The sequence below is a fragment of the Elaeis guineensis genome, chromosome 9, assembly GCF_000442705.2.
Source record: "Elaeis guineensis isolate ETL-2024a chromosome 9, EG11, whole genome shotgun sequence".
NCBI classification, from domain to species: Eukaryota; Viridiplantae; Streptophyta; class Magnoliopsida; order Arecales; family Arecaceae; genus Elaeis; species Elaeis guineensis.
In genome coordinates this window covers 10,742,855-10,762,162 of record NC_026001.2, presented here as the reverse complement: position 1 = coordinate 10,762,162, position 19,308 = coordinate 10,742,855, and the positions used below count along the sequence as shown (strand labels likewise).

The 19,308-nt window shown below is 34.3% G+C and overlaps 2 protein-coding genes across 3 annotated transcripts; both read right to left on the bottom strand.

The window, feature by feature from the left end:
• Positions 1 to 106: 106 nt before the first annotated feature.
• On the bottom strand, positions 107 to 8,665 carry LOC105051680 (NADPH-dependent pterin aldehyde reductase). 2 transcript variants are annotated; one of them, XM_073243393.1, is made up of 6 exons: positions 8,322 to 8,665; positions 8,065 to 8,134; positions 6,682 to 6,875; positions 6,395 to 6,567; positions 979 to 1,082; positions 107 to 559 (listed from the first exon to the last, which is right to left on the bottom strand). In XM_073243393.1, the coding sequence occupies exons 1-5, from the start codon at positions 8,547 to 8,549 to the stop codon at positions 1,013 to 1,015; spliced, it is 735 nt and encodes a 244-aa protein (XP_073099494.1). In that variant the 5' UTR covers positions 8,550 to 8,665; the 3' UTR covers positions 107 to 559; positions 979 to 1,012. The 2 variants fall into 2 exon arrangements, with proteins under 2 accessions (XP_073099494.1, XP_010930522.3); XM_010932220.4 differs by lacking the exon at positions 107 to 559 and having other exon boundaries at positions 620 to 1,082.
• Positions 8,666 to 12,351: 3,686 nt separating this feature from the next.
• LOC105051681 (uncharacterized) lies at positions 12,352 to 17,873 on the bottom strand. The gene is made up of 5 exons (XM_073243519.1): positions 17,639 to 17,873; positions 16,062 to 17,004; positions 13,513 to 13,928; positions 12,766 to 12,835; positions 12,352 to 12,648 (listed from the first exon to the last, which is right to left on the bottom strand). The coding sequence occupies exons 2-5, from the start codon at positions 16,844 to 16,846 to the stop codon at positions 12,585 to 12,587; spliced, it is 1,335 nt and encodes a 444-aa protein (XP_073099620.1). The 5' UTR covers positions 16,847 to 17,004; positions 17,639 to 17,873; the 3' UTR covers positions 12,352 to 12,584.
• Between the last annotated feature and the right edge of the window lie 1,435 nt (positions 17,874 to 19,308).

Here is a 19,308-nt window from a genome sequence, read left to right as displayed (position 1 = left end):
TATGAGAAACGGTACCAAGAAAAATATAAGTTGATTGCATTAGGACGTTTGAATATAACGAACAGAAGATAGATTGGGAGAACTTATTTGATGAACAAATACTATGCGTACTTCATTCTTCTGCGTCTTCTGATGAACAAATATTATCCCGCGGAGGTAGTTCCTAACGAAAGATAAGAATAACAACAAGCCTCAAAAACTCCAGCTCAAATGTTTTCTAGTACCGTACATAGTTTGTAGGGAAAGATCCCTCCTTTTTGGGGTGGCGGATACCTCCGTCGTAGACGCAGTGGAATATAATTACCCAAGCTCAGAGGATACAAAATGAGCATCCTCCAACTGATGGGGTATTATAATTTACAAACAAAGCAAGCAGATAAATTTCATCCGAACCGTCTGTTCCACCTTTCCTCGAGCTGTCAGCGTGCATACCCATGGGCATGGGAAACGTATCTGATGAATCACACAACCTTACATGTACAGCCCCTTCAAAATAACATTCAACAGCTGACAACTTTGATGATGGTGCCTTTGACCGATGGACATACACTGCAGCAAACTTCATAAAATTGCTCGATGAAACAATAGCTTTAAAGCGTTCTCAGTAAGAAATTTCCAATTCCAAGGAACCATCCTTTACTAGAATTTAATGAAATGTGGTTCGGTGATTTATGGTCTTTTCGAAAGTACAGGTCCATGTCAGTTCATTGCAAAGTTTTAAGTTCACATCATAATGAACACGGCAAAAGTTTTGTTTGCACTTGTTGTCAGCCAGATATGTTCATGCTTAAAGGAATACAGGTTAATTCTACATTTCTTTCGTCTGCGTCGGTCGTGAGTTCCAGAAATTATCAAAATGCCAGTTGTTTCACAACTCAAGATATTTGTAACAACAAATCCATAAAACAGTAGTTATGAAAGAAATCATATAGAGTTCCCTGAAATTGTAACTAAAATGTCAGAGTTAAGCAGTGATACCAAGGGAGTGGTAATAGAGTGAGCCATGCTGTCATCACACGGTGAGTGAAGCACCATTATCTTCCACTGTAAGATTTAGTATAAATGTAGCTGCCTTTGGGGCCCTAACCAATTGGGCAAAAAAAAAAAAAAGGAGAGAAAAAGATCAGAACGAGCCAACTTCCTTGAATTGAGGCATGCACACATGACTAATATAGTGATACGAAAAGATGTTAGCATACTATAATAGCATCAGCTTATGTGTAGCCCTATACAGCTGGTGTAGCTGAAAACTGGATCCTACTTTAAATCTGAAGTAGATTATACGTTGCCAAATTGACACCTTTAACATGAGAAAACAATTTAAGAAAACCTGTTATCCGTAAAAGTGCAACATGCATGACAAAACATATTTCCAACATTCAGCTGGAAGGTCCACCAATTCCCAAAGTTATCATATAGAATAAGTAGAATAAAAGAATCAACCATACATTCATTTGTCCGTATTCCAGATCAAAGGGCCTAAATAGTTAATCTCAGGCTCTTAATACTAATAAGGTGGATTGAAATTACATGGATAAATTCTAATTTATAGAAACGAGCAACAAGCACAGTAAGTACAGATTCGCTAAAAATTTAACTGGCACACCATTTAATAACAAGCTGATTAGACCCTAAATTCACACAACATAGCCAGGAGAAAAGCAAGCCAATTTGTCAACACTGACAACAAAAGGACAACACATCCACTGATTTTTCCACATTCTTAGAAAGGACACACCTTGTGGGGAAGTGCTTCTGAAGGTGAAAAGATACAATATTCTTCCCAAAATAACGTACAGCCAACCAAAGATCTGCGTGAGCACCTTCTTGCTCCTTGATTCTCAATATGGAAAACATAAATCACAGTAAATAACAAGCATGAAGAGATCTAACAGTACATTCCTTTTTTCCCTCTTTTTTTTTGGCAATCCATAACCAGGATTTGAACCTTGGACTACCTGAAGGGCAAGCATCGCCAACCAACTATGCTAACAGTTGTTGGAGATCTAACAGTATACTCTGATATATCATCCCATACTTAAAATCCAAAGTTCTTTAAAGATCCAATCGGTATTCCTTTTCGTGATAAACTGATCAATATGTTCAAGAGAAATTTGGAATTGGTTGGAATACGTGATCTCTAGAACGAACAAGGGGCAAGCTTTAGATGCACTTTAATATATCTATTATATAATAAAGATAACTCTTAAAATCAGACCACAGCAAAGCCCAACTCCAAGGAACAAGTTCTTCACTTAGGATGTGGCGCCCCTGCTCTAAGGTGCCGTGGGGGGGCATGAACTCCATCGTATCCTTCTTTTATTTTCTTGAATTTTACCACAGAATTCCGAATTTCCTTCCATCTTAGAAATCCTCTCTCTTTTTGGTTATCTCAACTGACTTCTTTATTTCTTAACAGATTCACATTTTCAAAAATAGGGGGGAAAATTTTTAAGGAATTTTGAAAATGAGATAATAGAAGATTTTCCATGTTTGTGCTGTCACATGCATAGGATATGCCAAAACCAAAGGAACAAGAATGGAATTTAAAGTATACCAACCAGGTAACCAAGATCTCAAATCATGGAATATAGTTCTGAGTTAATCAAGAGTTCATGATTAAAACAAATAAGTCCATGCATACAACTTGTTCGGACAAACTAGTTTAAATAAGACCTAGTTTGATTAAACAGCTGGAAACCAACTGAGCTAGTGTGGACACGTACACTGAATATCTGAAGAGGTCTCAATAAAAAGTTCTGAAACGATAAGAAGGAAGAAGGCAAACCCAAGAACACCGACAAAAGTTTTTTCGGGGAGAACTTGGAAAGCAGATGGTAAAAAAGGCAGTATATCTTGATGAATGAGTAATGAAATGGTAAGTTTATCAAGCTGACTGCAAATTGGAAAAGGGCCCGTCACGTATAGTCATAGATTGTTGAGTGGTACCAGATTTATATTGAGGAAAAGTAAGCATTTCCCACTACAGTCCTTCAACTTCTTTTGCCTTCTGATGCTTCTTCACCCCTTTGGACCCCCTTCTTTGAAAAGGAAATGGTAAGAAATGCAGTATATCTTAATATGAATTGAGTGATGAGTAGTATGTTTATCAAGATAACTGCAGATAGTTGGAAAAGGGCTTCTCAAGTACACTCATAGATTGTTGAGTGGCATCAAATTTTATATCGAGAAAAAATGAGTGTCTCTCACTCCAGTCCAACTTTTTTTTGCCTCTCATGCCTCTTCACCCCTACGACCAACCTCCTTTCCTTCACTCACATGAACCAATTCCTTCTGTAGCTTATCTTGTAATCATGGAGTATTTTGTCAAAAAGAATTGTTTTTCTCTTTTCTCCAATTGATTTTCAATTATTTATCAATTAAATAAACTAACCTGAATTGTCCCTTCAAGACTGAGAAATATAGAGGCAAGGACTCCCATCTCGATGGAATTGCCACATCCCACTAGGACCATACTATTTTGATGAGAGAATGGAACATGGGACACCCAGGAACTATAGTTCACTTATAAACTAGAACATACTAGCATTCTCCGTCGGTACTACTTGAGACTTTCTAGTTCGCTAGCTAGGCTGCCTGATAACTGAGAGTAGCAATGTCCGATGTACAGAAAAAGAGAGCATCTCTTGGTTCTCATTTCTTTTCTTGGCTCAATCATGTGAGGGAGCCAAGGAAAGACGGAAAGAGACGAACGAAAGGAAGGGAGAGGAGAGGAAGGAGAGGAAGAAGGAAGAGGAGGTACCTGGATCCAGCCTCCCCTCACTTAAATTCGGACTTATTTATGCCAGAACCATTGCACAGTCAGTAAGGTCATCTAGCATCCCCTTTTTGCCATTTATTTGGCGAAAAATTAAGCAAACAATGGACACATGCTAAAAATTTCTTCTTTTGACATCATGACACTCCAATGTGTGTAGGATAGAGATCAACCTACAACACAGTATTTCAGGGGCATCTAATTAGCATAGCTATTTAAGAGGCTAAAAAATCCCAACAAAGAGACTAAAGAATCTGAAGAATCATCAAAACCAGTATAAATACTAAAGTATTAGGATGCCTAACATCCCATGTGTCATGAAGGAGCATCCCCAAATGTGCCGGTACCATATCAACCCAGAACTATATCAGGTAAGGTGTTGGTACAGGGTATAAAATACACATGTAGAGGATTAATTTCCCAATTGCCAAAAATGAATTATCAAGAACATTAAATGTAAGTTTCCTCTTTATTTTATATTAATAAATCAAAAGTTTCTCAAAGATTTTCATGGGTTTCTTGATTTTTCAACCAAGAAATTAATTTTTCATCCTCTGAAAGTGGGTTCAAGTACCTGAACTCTTTCTCAAAAGGAAAAAAAAAAATTGTTCTTAATAAGATATTATTAGAACTGCAACAATAAGAAGACATCATAGACATACTAATGATTTTTTTTTCTACATTCAACATATCACCAACAACTGAACTTGATTCATTAGGCATCTTTAGTAGGATTTTAGGAAAGGTGATGACCTAATACGCTAGATGGACCATAGCTTCATACATGACAAAACTTGATTACTTAAAACAAGCTAAACAGAAAACTCAATCAAAATTGACTCCTATTGAAGATTGAACATTTATGAGATATGTTGGCCTACCAAAAAAATGTATATAACTATGACAAATTCATCCAGGATATCTGAAGTTACATCCTGAAATTATTTGTTTTAATCCAAAACAACATTCTTTTCGTTTTCCTTATATGGATACACTACTACTTTCTCATCCCTGAACTTTGATTGTCATTATTATCAATTATCTTGACTTTCTATGAGTTTTGTTGTTTTTTCTTTAAAGTTTCATGGATGTAGTAGATCTCTTCCAAAAATAAAATCAGCACCAATGATTCTTTCACTTTATGTAACATATTTTTTGTGTCATCTACAAATTCAATAGGCTTGGAAGGAATATGACCAATCACCTTATAAAAACATCCACCAAGATGCCTCCCGCCTGCTGACAACAACTTTATTTCTTTGGCAGCATTATCCCACCACTTCCTAATATTCATTGGTGTTGAACTTATTTCTCTCTTCCCACAGCAGGGGGAAAGAGGGGAGCAAAATGAACAGGTTAAGTAAAATTGTCCATCTTTTCCCCACTATAGATTTCTAATTGTGAACACTGGGAATGCTGCCCTTCTAGTTCTTACCAAATTATAAACCCCCACAGCCTCTCTCTCTCTCTCTCTCTCTCTCTCTCTCTCTCTCTCTCACTCACTCACTCACTCTCTTGACCCCACCAATATTGTAATGCTTCCTTTTCTTCCACAAAGTTAAGATTTCTTGTGCATTAGTTCCAGCCTACGAAAACTGCAAGAAAGCAAGGGTTGTCGTGGACCAGGCATTATAGCTTTGTGTTTCACCAAGAAACTGTGTCCTAATTATCATGCACATATCTTTTTTAATTCTTAATTCCAAATGCCGCCTCAATTTTTTCATTCTGGGATCACATGAGCTTTTGTAAGACAGAAAACTTTTGATCTCTTAACGAATAATTCTAAATATATTATCTAGTTCTTTATTTTTTTAATTTAAATTGTCTACAAAAATCTTTACCTTTCATTCTTTGGTAATATTGTGATTCAGATCACAGAGACACAGACAACCCTGAATCTGCACTAGCATCATCAATCTAGTCTGATGTGAATTTCACATCTCCTTATGCTAGTTCCTAAACAAAGGCTGAACCAATTTATCAAGCAATATCTTAGTGAAGCTGCAAGAGAATTTAAGCATACAAATGCCTTCCCTTAAAAGCTGAAGCTTTATTATTGTCAAGTTGAATTCTTTCTATAGACTTTGATTTGGAAAGTTGAACCACAGAGATATAAGACAAAACCTAGACATTTTAAATCAAACTACCAAACAAAAAAAGATGTCACATTCCGGAATAAGAGTATTCATGGCTTGATAACTATACAACTTCCTCAAGAAAAGTTAATTAACTTCCAAAGTTTTATGCATCAAGCTAGAAAATAAACACAATCACCATATCCGATCTGCACCACCGACCACCGCAGTTGGGGTGCTGGGCAGGGATAGATTCTACAGTTCACAAATTAAGAACCAAACTTAAAGGATTTCTGTTGGTACTCCCCAAGAAACCAATTTCTATGAAGCATAAAAATGCGAGCAATAACTATATGCAAGAAAGATCTCAACATGCATTGTCTACGTCTTGTCTACATCTCAAGCAAAAGCTATGCTTTGATAATATGAAAATAAATTCTGAGCAAGGCCCCTATTTTTGTGAGTTGGCGTCTCAATAAAAGGTGATATGTTGGAAAAAAGAAAAAAAAAAAGTAGTATGTGGATGAATGAAAAGAAGTACCATGATTCAGGTGTTTGATACAGGGCAGAAGAACTCCCAAAGCATGAGGCAAGCATTTCAGTGTTTACAACACCAGGACTAAGTGCAACAACAGCCACACCAGGAGGCAGCTCTTTTGCAACAGACCGTGTCAGACCCTCAATTGCCCATTTTGAAGCACAATAGGGTGCCACCTGTACCAGAACAGTGTATTTCAGAGCATAAATAAGATAAAAGACTAAATATAGAACAAGAAAAAAAACATTAATATTCTTTTTAACATAATCACATTAAGCGTATCTTATTACCTCTGCAGCTGCTGATCTTCCCCAACCAGAAGATGTGTTGACAATAATTCCCCGCTTCTTTTCTATCATAAGTGGCAGGAAGTTCCGAAGTATATTTGCAACACCCTTAATGTTAGTGTCTATCACCATATCAAATTCCTCTGCTGATACATCCCATATTTTATTATTTTTGTTTATTGTGCCTGCATTATTTACTGTAAAAGTACACCCTTGTTTCAGCTATTCGGTAATGTAGTGGCAGTGGAAGCAAAGTAATCATTCAGTTAAAAAAGTAACAAAGCACATGATAGTCTCCTTCATTTAACCCAACAAAGAAAACCATCAATGTGAAGAACAAGAAATACTAAACAATGAAAATAGGAAAGCAAGATGCAAACCAGGGCAATCATCTAAACTTGTAGGGATACAAATCACTAAACAACCATTTAAAAGGAACTTGTTTCCACAAAACAATGCCCTTCTTTCTCTCAAGCGAGAGTAAGTTTTTATCCAAAACACCATATCCATTTAAGAATCATAAAATTTTGATATCATATAGAAATTGAAACTAAATTGAGATTTTTTTTCTCTTCTAGTGCATCAGTGTTCAATAGGACTATTATGATGAATCAAACAAGGTTTTTCCCATCGCATCCATCAAGGCAGCACAAGCCAAAATATAGCAAGGTCACAAAATAAAGTTGGGAAAGTAGATTTTTGGAATAGCTTTCTGACTAGAAGCAAATTCAATAAATTAACCAGGATCACTAAATAATCATAAACTTCGTATGATTAAGTTTACAGGATCGGAAGAGAACACGACAATGAGAGCCGTCTACCAGTACAGTCTAAAACAACAGCATACTTCAAAAATGTTATGGCAGCTCACACGCATCATACAAGTGGAGTCAACAACATAAAATGTACATATACACAAGCGAATGCTTTTCTTTCAGAATCATCTTTTCCATTCCCTCCACACGCTCCCCACCCCCACAAAAAAAAATGATAAAGACTAGTAGATATCATTTAGTTTTCAACAATTTTCAGATGGATAACTAATACTTAAGTCCAAACATCCATTTTCAGAGAAGATATCAAAACTATCAAATAAAATCATAAAATGAACAAGATGTATCAAAAGCAAATGGTACACACGATGCGTCAAAAACAATCAAAATATGGCATATTTAATTTGCAAAATTTCCCATGAAAAAGAATAACAACAGATAACTCGACCTTTTAAACACTGACAACTAACCGAGAACACCCTAAAACCCAAACAAGACACTCTTTCCTTTCCGTCTCCATTCTTTTTTTTTTTTTTTTTTTTTTTTACATTTACTAATACTAGGTTAGGTCACAAAAGCAAGAAACAAATCATTCGAAAGGGAGCTTACAAACCTATGATATCGGGCACCCGTCTCGTCTCCACGACAAGCCTCGCCAACTCCTTGATGCTGCTATCCGACCTCTACAAATCAAGATCAAAAGCAACACAATTCATCATTCTTCAACTAGTATCATCAAAACTCGAAAGAAGGGGAGGGGGAAGAACTTAGCCCGAATGAATGATTTCAATTTTAATGATCAGGCACCAACAATCAGGAACTGCGACAGAGAAGACATTGATGAGAAGGAAAAGATTTGGGAAGACTTACCACGTCGGCTTGGATGATGAGGTGTTTGGAAGGGGAGGAGGAGGGAGCGGGGTCGTCGGAGGGCAGCTCGGCGAGGAGGGCGTCGATCTTTTCTTGGGAGCGGGCAAACCCGATGATGGTGTGTCCGCGCTTGGCCAGCTCCAGGGCGAGGGCCCTCCCGAGGCCGCGGCTCACCCCAGTTATCAGCACCGTCCTCGGCGCCCCGGCTCCCTTCAGAACCACCGTCATCTCTCTCTCTCTCGCTCTCGCTCGGCCTCGCTTCTCCACGTTCTTGGTGATCGACTGATGCCCGATGGTGCGGCCCGGAGTTCTAATGGGCGAATTGATCGAATTCGACTTGTCTTTTCTTCTGGGAATGGTACCGCCACGAGCGCCTCGGTCCGTTTCATAGAGAACGTGCGTTTGGCACGTGCTCTGCACGTGATAAGCATGTTTGGGTCTAATTCAGAAGAGAAAATTCTCCGTCTCATCCTACTATATAGCTATCATTTTTCAATACGTATTTAATATTTATAATTTTATTTTTTTATTTAAAATTTTGAATGATGAAAATAATATTTTTTTTAAAAAAATTATGACATCTTTTATCGAAATTATGACATCCTATGTTGAAATTATGATTTCATACATACGATATTATAATTTATTCACATGATGTTATAAGAGAAAAAAATATTTTTATTATTAAAAAATTTATAAAATTTTTAAATAATAAAAATATCTCTATTAAAATTATGACATTCGATAGAAAAGTTATGACATCCTATGCAAGAAATCATAATTTCAACGTCACAATATTGACACAGACTGTCATAATTTTTTTAGAGAGAGAGAGGTATTTTTATCACTTAAAATTTTAAATAAAAAAATAAAATTATGGACATTAAATATACATCGAAAAGCGATAGCTATGTAACCCAATCAGATAAGGCGGTGCGCTCCATATCGAATTTTCTACACTGCAGGCGGTATACGAAGAATTTTGCATTCTTCTTATGTGATTTTGATTACTAGATTTTGATTTTGTCATGGATAGATGAGATTTAACCTGCTTTTTTTTGTTTTTACAAAATGATAGAGTGGGAATTTTGCCCCTATAAACTTGGTTGGTTTGTAAAAAAAATTTTTACTCTGTGAAATATTTTTTCTAAAAAGTTAATATTTAAAAAATTAATTTTTACATATTTAGTGGATCATAAAAAAATGATATATCTAAAAAATAATTTACGTTTTGTTGAATATTTATTTTTTTAAAAAAATTATATAAAATACACATTATATCCTTGATAAGAGAAAGATGTGACTTTATCCTACCTTAAAGCCTAAGGATATTTTTGAAAAAAATTATCTCAATTCTTTGATGGAAAAGTGATTTTCTCATGTTCCATATGGATTTTTTTTATATGAAATATAGAAAACTTATTTTTTATGAAAAAATTATTTTATTATTATTATTATTTTAAAAACTTCAACCAAATATGAGATATTTTTTTATTTTCTGTTGACCATATTTTCTTCCTTCCTCTTTCCACGAACCAAACAAGTCTTATAAATATTCAGTAATCTAGTATATCTAAAACTAATTTTGTCATTAATCTTTTGATTTAATTAAATTTTTTTATTTATATAATCTAATTATTACACTTTTCTGTTATAGTAGGGCTGCTACATGCCTTTTTGTGTCTCAGAAAAGACAGATTAAAACGTGACCATTGGGCTCCAACCCCCGTTGGAAAATGCTTAATTTGAGATTGAATTTGGGTAAATAGACGGCCTCTTTCCCACTATAAGGGGATCCAATGGGTGAGTACGTTACTTCAGTATCACTGATATTTAATCGAAGCCCGACATCCATCATGATTTGAATTTGAATCATTTGGTTAGAAGTAAGTGGCCCGTTCTAGTGGGTTGCCACCTTGATGGTAACGAGGGTACATCTTTATTCTATGCTGAAGGGATTATAGTGCTGAGAGATGGAGTTGAATGAATAAAATTGGGTGCACAAACGCCTTGAGTGCTAAGGTTTAGGCATTGGGATAGATAAGCAACTGTCGACACTCGGTGACCATGAAAGGTCAACAGTTTGAGAATTTCAGTGTAGCATTAGAATGGATAAGCAAATGTTGCAACTGTGAAAGAGTTTGATCTACGTAGTTTCAAGCCCCGGGTGAGAGTAGTTCTATTTGATATCAAATCAATAATTTGGAGAGGTTTATGTACTCAATAACTAGAACTAGGAGAGCAACCAACATGGCAACATTATATGCAACGCCACCCGCCGAGTGGATTCAAAAGCACAGCATGGCTCATGACAGACTTCTCAGGGGGTGCAAGTAGGTGTAGTTTTTTTTTCTTTTTGATGAATCAGATAATTTGATTAAATAAGAAAAATATATATGCGAGAATCAGAAATTAAAATATTATATAACAAGGATGGAAGATCAGCCGTAGACATCCATAAAGTGGATCCTCTATGATTCACCATATATATGACTAACCAATTAGCAGCACTATTTGCTTCTTTATACATATGTCAGTTCTCAAAAAATTACATTGCAGCTAACTACATTTGTAAGTTATTATATGTGAAACTATATTTCCATCCCAATTTTGGGCATGACAGATTTCATAGAGCTTGCAAGTAGAATTTTGAAAGCTCAAGCATCTTGTTAGGAAGAATATGCTTTGGGGCCCAAACCTGGTCCCAAAAAAGTTTTGGGCCTATGTGTCACAAGGAGATTAGCGACCATGGACCCATCATGTTTGGCACTGATATCTCTCCTCTATTGTACCATGACCTGGATGAAAAGTTATTGATTAAAACGATCCTACTATGTATATATTGGGCCATCCAATAATAAACCAGCACATCATCTATTAGTAAAAAAAACTATATTATTATCTAAGTTTGATTGATCAGTTGACAACTTTTACTGTTTTAAATGAGAAGAAGTTCATTTTCTTGAATGACGTGCTAGTTTGTTATTGAATGGTCTAAGATATACGTAATAAAATTGTTGGATTCTTCATTTGAATTCTTCTTAGAGTCGCAAATAGATATGCAGTTGAGTGATGAGTACCTTCTCTCTCTCATTTTTTTTATCATTTATTTTTTATTTTCTTCTTTCCTTTACCTCTTATTTCTTAATTTTTCTATCTTTTTCTTTTTCTTCATTATTTTCTTTGTTTTTCCTCTCTCAACCTTTCTTTCCTTTTATTATTCCCCTTTCTTTTTCTTCTTCTCCCTTTTCGTCTTTCCTTTCTTTTTTCTTCCTTTCCTTTCTTTTATCTTTTCTTCTTTTCTTTCCTTCTCCTCTTCCTTTTTTTTTTTTTCTTTTCTTTTTCATCTTCTTTCATTATTTTATTTTTTTTATTTTTTCTTCTTCCCCCGAGTCCAACAAAAATCCCAAACATATTTCTCACAAAAACAAGATAGATAGGATGACCAACACGAACCCATTCTAGCAGGATTTAAAATATTATCACAAAACAATGCCAGAATTTGGGGTAACTAAAACTTCTATCACACATGGCTCCAAAGATTAAAAGCTAGTTCGGATAGGAAAACAACATGGTAGTATCTTGCTTGAACTAGAACGCTTGAAGATGTAAGCTCCACGGTTCCTCCTTTGTCACCTTTCCTTTTGTTATTTAGCAAACTAAATTCAAAAGATATCTCAAACAGAAAAGATAACAGTTCAGGTGCTAGGGAAGTTTTTGTGAGGTCCAACAATCAAATACATTTTTGTCTTTGCCACCACTCACAAGCAACAAACTATTAGAGAGGTAAATTGTGGTGGCAAAATGAACAATAAACCACCTCAATAAAATATTTACACATGTGAAGCTCACCACATATGTGAATCCCTACACTGCTTATGCCCTTTCCACGGATTATCCAATTAATCAGCTAGTGAGAAATCGCAGCTATACAAGTTACACCCCAATTAATGAGAACACAAATGTTTCACAAAGTCCACAAGGTTAATTGTTGTTAATTCATATCTTTTCCCATCCTGACTCTGCTTCATGCTAAAATTTCAATTTTATTTTTATATGGATCTGTACTGCCCCTGTGATTATAAGGACGACTTTTCAATATGAACACGATGGCCTTCATTCCTAAGTCCATAATTTACAAGAAGAATAGGGTACAATGATAATTCAAAGGTTCCACTAACAAGAGAAGCACAAGAGCATACATGGACCAAAATAGATTGCAAATTATGACATCACACACAACCAATGACAGGATCTCATAATTCACTTGTGGCGAAACTTGGGGCGGATGGCAATTACACCAGGTCTTGCATCATCAAAATGGTATCTGCAAGAAAGTATTAAAATTGTTGGTAACTGGGTAACCAAATATGAAATGCAGGATATACATCTTCATAAATTAGAATCAATCCTTTTTGTTCACCAGAACAGAAATAATATTTACCCATTTTCAATAAGAAAGCTTCTGACCACTGTCGGAAGTGAAGCTTGTCCTCGACTATGGTTACCAGTCCCTGGAAGAGATGGAAATTACATGAACTTTTCGACACCATCTATTAACATGCAAGTCATAATAAACAACTACATAGATCACGATTTTCAGAAAATATCAACAATTGAACATGACAATATAAGATGCACGATTCAACCATCCCACTGGACCATTTACCTATTACTCATGCTGGCCTGTTTCTATACAGCAGCAAAAATTGATACCTGGCAAACTGGTTATGCATTTGTCCGGCACAATTCATGCTTTACAATATAAAACCACATCAATGTTTACCAAGTGTCCCAAAAAGGGACCAGCACATTATCTTCCAACAGTAACTTAACTACTTATTTAAAATAACCCTCCAATTTGCTGTACCATGTAGACTGTGCGGTTCCCTCTTGTCAAATGACCATGCATTCATATTGTAGATCCATGCATTCATGAGTATGTATATCCATGTGTATATGCAATCATAATAGGCATGTATCAACAGATGAAAAGTTCATGACATCAATGAGCATGATCCTTGTTCATGTTCATCACCCACAAGGGCTTAAGCGCTGGTTGTGAACAATCTGGTTTATACTTTCTAGTAACATTCTTTGTAATAAACAAAACCATCCTCCGATTAGGATTCTTGCAGTATAATTATAGAAAGGGCAAACAAGACATGTATTAAGTAAATTAAATTCACACCTGTAATAACATGCAGGACTGTCTGTCTCTGCTGAGGTAATGCCTTCACCTTCTTTGCATCTGAGTCCTCTTCCCAGCTTTTAGTAGTCTCTAATGATTCCGAGCATGCAGTTCCAGCTTCCAGTTTCACTAACTCATCAGAAGAAGCAGAACGACTCATAATGGCCTGGGATTCTATTTTATGCAGACGCACCTTCAAGGCACTCACAGCTTCTGAAGCATGCAGGCCGTGTAAATCTATCTTCCAGATGTCATTATTGTTGTTCCTAATGCTTAAGATTGTCTCTGCTGCCTTCATGTTCAGCTTTTCAGCAGCCATCCGCTCTCCTTGAGCTCTCAGGGAAAGCTGACGGGCGGAAACATGGTCACCTCTCAAGTAGGCATTACTCGCAGCCCGTGAATGCTGAGATGCCACCCTATCAACAACATAAATATGTTAAACAATCCTATCAACAAAATTGATCAGAAAAGTGATATCCAAACTCATTGGAACCCTTTAGGTCACTTATATAAAACCCTTTCCATGTAGGCTAGCAACTTCTTTGGTGAACATCATATGCCAGGGAACAAATAGAGAAGAATGTACAAATCAAGATGGAATAGTTCCACCAAATCATATCCATAATTAGAAAAGATTCTGACCAAGGAATCATAATAGTTTCTAATTGAACACATCAGTTAAATAAAATTATGTAATTCTGACCAAGAACATCATATAAATTGAAACTTAATATTAATCTAACTACTACTGAAAATATCTACCATGAATAATCCAATCAAACAAAAGCTCTTATCTCCTTATTTTCCTTCTTTCAAAACCTTTTTTTGCACTTATTAATAATATGGAACCTGGATTATTTCCTTTATTTCTCGATGTGGTCCTTTTGTGCATGTACCTTGGGGCTGAAAAGAGAGACCCATGCATGGGGGGAGGTGGGTGGTTTAGATATATGATATATGTAATAGGATATCAAATAAGAGCTCCTTGCTGCACTCTCATAAACCAAGTACATATGAAAATATCTGTCAGAGTTTCTTCTAAGCTTATATTCAGCTCGTGCAATCCATTTGCCTAAGTTTACAACCAGCAAAGCTTACAGCTGCATATGGAAGTTTGCAGAGGAACAGCACAAAAAGATACAGAACTTAATGACACAGCATTCATGTTCTAACCTTGAAGACCATGTTCAAGGCTTAAAAGTTTGCAATTCCACAATGCATGCCTAAAATGTGGATTGCAAACACTTCTTTACTGCAAATCAATCCTTGGGTTATAATAGTTGCAAAAAAGATTTGATAAATATAACAACTGCCAAGTAATGTAAGCAGCAGACATGGAAGGACTGGTGCAATTTATACACAACAATGTTGACTCAGATAAATAGAATCTTGTCTTTGAGCCCCACCTCAAGCACCATAATATGTCTAGGTATGTTCACATACCGTAAAAGAGCTTAAATATCATATGATCTTTTTTCCGGAAGTAAGAAAAATAAGTATGACAACATACATCAATCACAAGCTTAAAATTAAGAATGACCCATAGCACAAATTTTATGAAACAGTACAACAAATTAACCAAGGAGCAATACCATTATATCAGACAAGCGCAGGCAGCACAACAATGTTTGAGAAAAGCATGTATTAAACATGAATTTAATTGAAATTTTCATAAAAATGGGGGAAAAAATCATTTCACCAATGGGTAGACAATTTACTCGTAAATCTAAAAAATAAATAATTTTATCTCTTTTGGTGGATATGCACGGCATACCCATGTCAAATATCAACATTATGCTTTCAATTATCTAGATTATTTCCAACATATCTATGCTCATGTTAGTGTTGCAGATATAAAATCCATGTTCAGTGTATTTGGAATATCAGGATTTGTAATGACGCCCACCAATGTGTTCTCGCAATGCAATATTCACGTCCATGTCAACTACAGCAGAAGGGTTCTTACTTCTTGAAATTTAAAGCCTGCATTTAGTATATACTTTTCCAACACAATATTTGAGAAAAAACAAAACATCCTGTATACTATACTACAAAAATTCAAAGTCCAAATCCGTTTCTAAGTGACACGCTTTAGGAACATATTGTGCTTGGTAAATTCAGTTTTACAAACAATTACACATTGTAACTTGTAAACAAATACAGAATTAATCTGCAATACAGTATTATTTGTAGCTTCTGAAGACTTTTATTTGTTGCAGGCATGTTCTTTTTTTATGAAAATATCTAACCTGCATGCATGCGGCTGTATCCTCATAACTTTGATAGATAGCACAAAAAATAACAATGATAAAAATAACAATAATAATTTGAAGATCAATTAAATAAAATCTACATATGAGATGATTTGAAATATTTTATTATTGTAGCTTCTGAAGACTTTTATTTGATGCAATCATGTCTTAACATAGATGCATGTGAGTGGTGTATCTTCGTAAACTTTGATAAAAAGCACAAAAATAACAATGATAAACATAACAAAACTAATTTGGAGATCAAATAAATAAAATCTACATGTGAGGCAATCATACCTCACCATCTTTATTGCATCCTTTCGGTGACTTAAGTAGACGTCATTTTCTTCCCACTCAGGTTCAGCAGGTACAGAGGACAATCTCCTTGGAATTAGCGCCTCATGTGCACTATCTGATTGCTTATTTTTAACTGGCATGCTCTCCACTGAAAATTTAGTATTATCATTCACAAAAATGCTTGGGTCTTTCCTTGATATTAGCACCTCATCTGCACCATCTGACAGTTTATTATCTATCGAAAGGTTTTCACCCGAGAATTTATCTTTAGTGCTGATAGAAGAGATCAGGTCAGAACAGCTAGTCTTCTCTATTTTGGAGTCAGGTGAAACCATTGCTTTGAGAAGAACAGAAGCTTGGTCCACATCATCATTCACAGCAGCTAATACGTCCTTAATCAAATTTTGATCAGCCCAACTATGGAGATCTTTAAGCATCTTAACAGCAGGATTTACATTATTTTCCGCAGTCACTTGATCATCTAGATGTCTCCCACCAGAATTATCGTTTAAAAGTCCACTTTTCTGGTCATTCACAAATAGTGGGCATTTTACATGCGGGCGAACTACCGAAGAAAAAGACTTCATACTTGTGCTATTGTTTGTCTCCAAACTTGTGGCAGAACCAGAAGAAGTTATGTTGGAGATGGATGGGAAAGGATCAGCATCACATTCAGGCAAGTTACCATCTTTCGCTCGCTGCTTGCGATCAAAGGCAGCCCAACCAGGAGTGCGGACCCTAGGCTGCTGCATATTTGAATTTAATGGACTTCTCGTGATGGTCATCTTAGAAACCAAACAGACTATCACCAGGCATGATTCATGAAAAATAATGTATGTCTTGCATAATAGTTCTTCAATCTTCCAGCCCAGTATGAGAAAAAATTAAACACGCAAGTTGCCCAACAAATTCGACTCAACCAGTTCGCAGAAGCTTTTTCAATCTAACAACAAGCGGTTATCAAGCATAAGTTTATATAAAACTGAGTGACAGTATAACGAAATCATAAAGGCTATTATAACTGATATCTACCACCTTGATTTCTAAACTCAGCTAATAAGATAGAAAAGATCTAAGAAATTTCGTCTAAACCAATTCTTAGTATCCAAGCTTCAAAATATAACTTCAGCCAACCCCGGAAGAAGAAGAAAGATTTTTTATGAAAAATTAAATCCACCGATACAGTTATATTATTCTTCTCAACTCAGTCAAATTATTATCTAATTTTAAAAATATCTCAAATTTTCATAAAAATTTTAAACTGAAAAAAATATATGCCAACAAAGAGATGTTATACTGAAATAAGAAACAAAAATAAATCAAGAAATATGAATTAAAAGTAAAAAATAACGAATTCCTGAAACTACCTCTATTACATCAAAATAAAATCATCAGAAAAATATAGATTCGACAAAAATTCATTTTTATCGAATAATCTTTACGCGAAGGCAAAAACAAGTCCTTAAAAATTGCAAATAAAAAAACCTAATCAAATCTCGAGAAACTCTTCCTAAATTAGGTTTATAAATTCTAAAAGTCACGAAATCGCAGAGAAATCAAAAAAAATTAGGGCATGCCTTGTCGCGCTATTCTGAGACCCCAATCCACAGTTCTCGAAACCAAGGTATCGATCGGACCAAGAACGAGGAATCGTATGGGTGGGACGCGAAGTTCTTCAGATCGGACGGCACGGAGGAGGAGACAATCGGCTGAGAAGAAAGTCTGCATCCCGAATCCATCAACATCGAGAGGTCGGCGATCCCTTCCGGCGAAGCGAGACGAGGCGTCCGTTGAGATGTTAGGGGTCTCCGCAAATGGATTCCGAGCCGGAGGAGATTTATTCCATTATATTTTTGTTTCCCAAAATACCCCTGAAAGTGGATGAAGTTGGAGCGTTGGATTGATAGTGGAAGGATCGGATGGTGGGTAAGAGGGGAAGGGGGATTGTGCAAGATTCTGTGCATGTAGTGGATTCCGTGTGGCGACTGCAACACTTGGCGTTTGACTAACGGAGAAGTAGACGGAAGGCGGAGTCCTTTTCTTAAGTAATACAAAAAAAAAAAAAAATATTTATTTATTTAAATAATTTAAATTTTAATTTATTTATGAATCTAATGTAAAAATGATAAAATGTCATTTTGAATGACGTTTTATCAAGACCACGTCACTCCCATTTTTTACGTAGACGTCATTCAAAAAAAAAATTAAAAACATCATTTTAAATAATATTTTTAAAAATATCATTCAAAATAGTATTTTCTAATTTTTTCTAAAAAAATTAAAAAAAATAAAATTTATAATTTAAATTTATAAATAAATAAAAAACTTAATTTTGAATAAATTATAAAATATAAAAATTTAAATTTTTAATTTAAATAAAAAAGATAATTTTAAATTATTTTTTCTTTTCAAATTAATTTTTTTAAAAAAATCTCTAAACAAAAATCTTAAAAATTTAAAAAATTAAAAATATCATAGAAAAAAAATGAGAAAGAAATACGAAAAAAATAAAAATTATAATTTTAAATTTAAAAAAAATAAAAATTTTAATTAAAAATTATAAATTAAAAATTTAAAAAAAATAAAAATTTTAATTTTAATTCAAATAAAAAATATCATTTCAAATTATTTTCTCCCTTTAAAATTATTTTTTGAAAAAAATATCTAAAGAAAAAAAAATTGATGTAAAAAAATAAAAAACACCATAAAAAAAAGAAAAAAGGGAATAGAATAGAATTGAAAAAAAATAGGAATTGTAATTCTAATTCAAAAATAAAATTTATAATTTTAAATTTTAAGAAATAAAAATTTTAATTATAATTCAAATAAAAAATATCATTTTAAATAACTAAATTAATATAAATTTAATTTTTTAAAAAATATTCTAAATAAAGGAAGAAAATACCTAAAAAATGCCAAAAAGATAACAAAAGAAAAAAAATGAGAAAAAAATATAAATTATAAATTTAAATTTTGAAAAATAAAAAATTTTAATTTTAATTCAAATAAAAAAGATAATTTCAAATTATTTTCTCCTTTTAAAATTTTTTCTTACAAAAAATATTTCAAAGAAAATCTTAAAAAATTAAAGAAATAAAATATAGAATAAAAAAAAGATGAGAAAGAAATGGTAAAAAAATATAAGGTATAATTTTGAATTTTAAGAAATAAAAATTTTAATTATAATTCAAATAAAAAACATCATGTTAAATAACTAAATTAATATAAATTTAATTTTTTAAAAAAT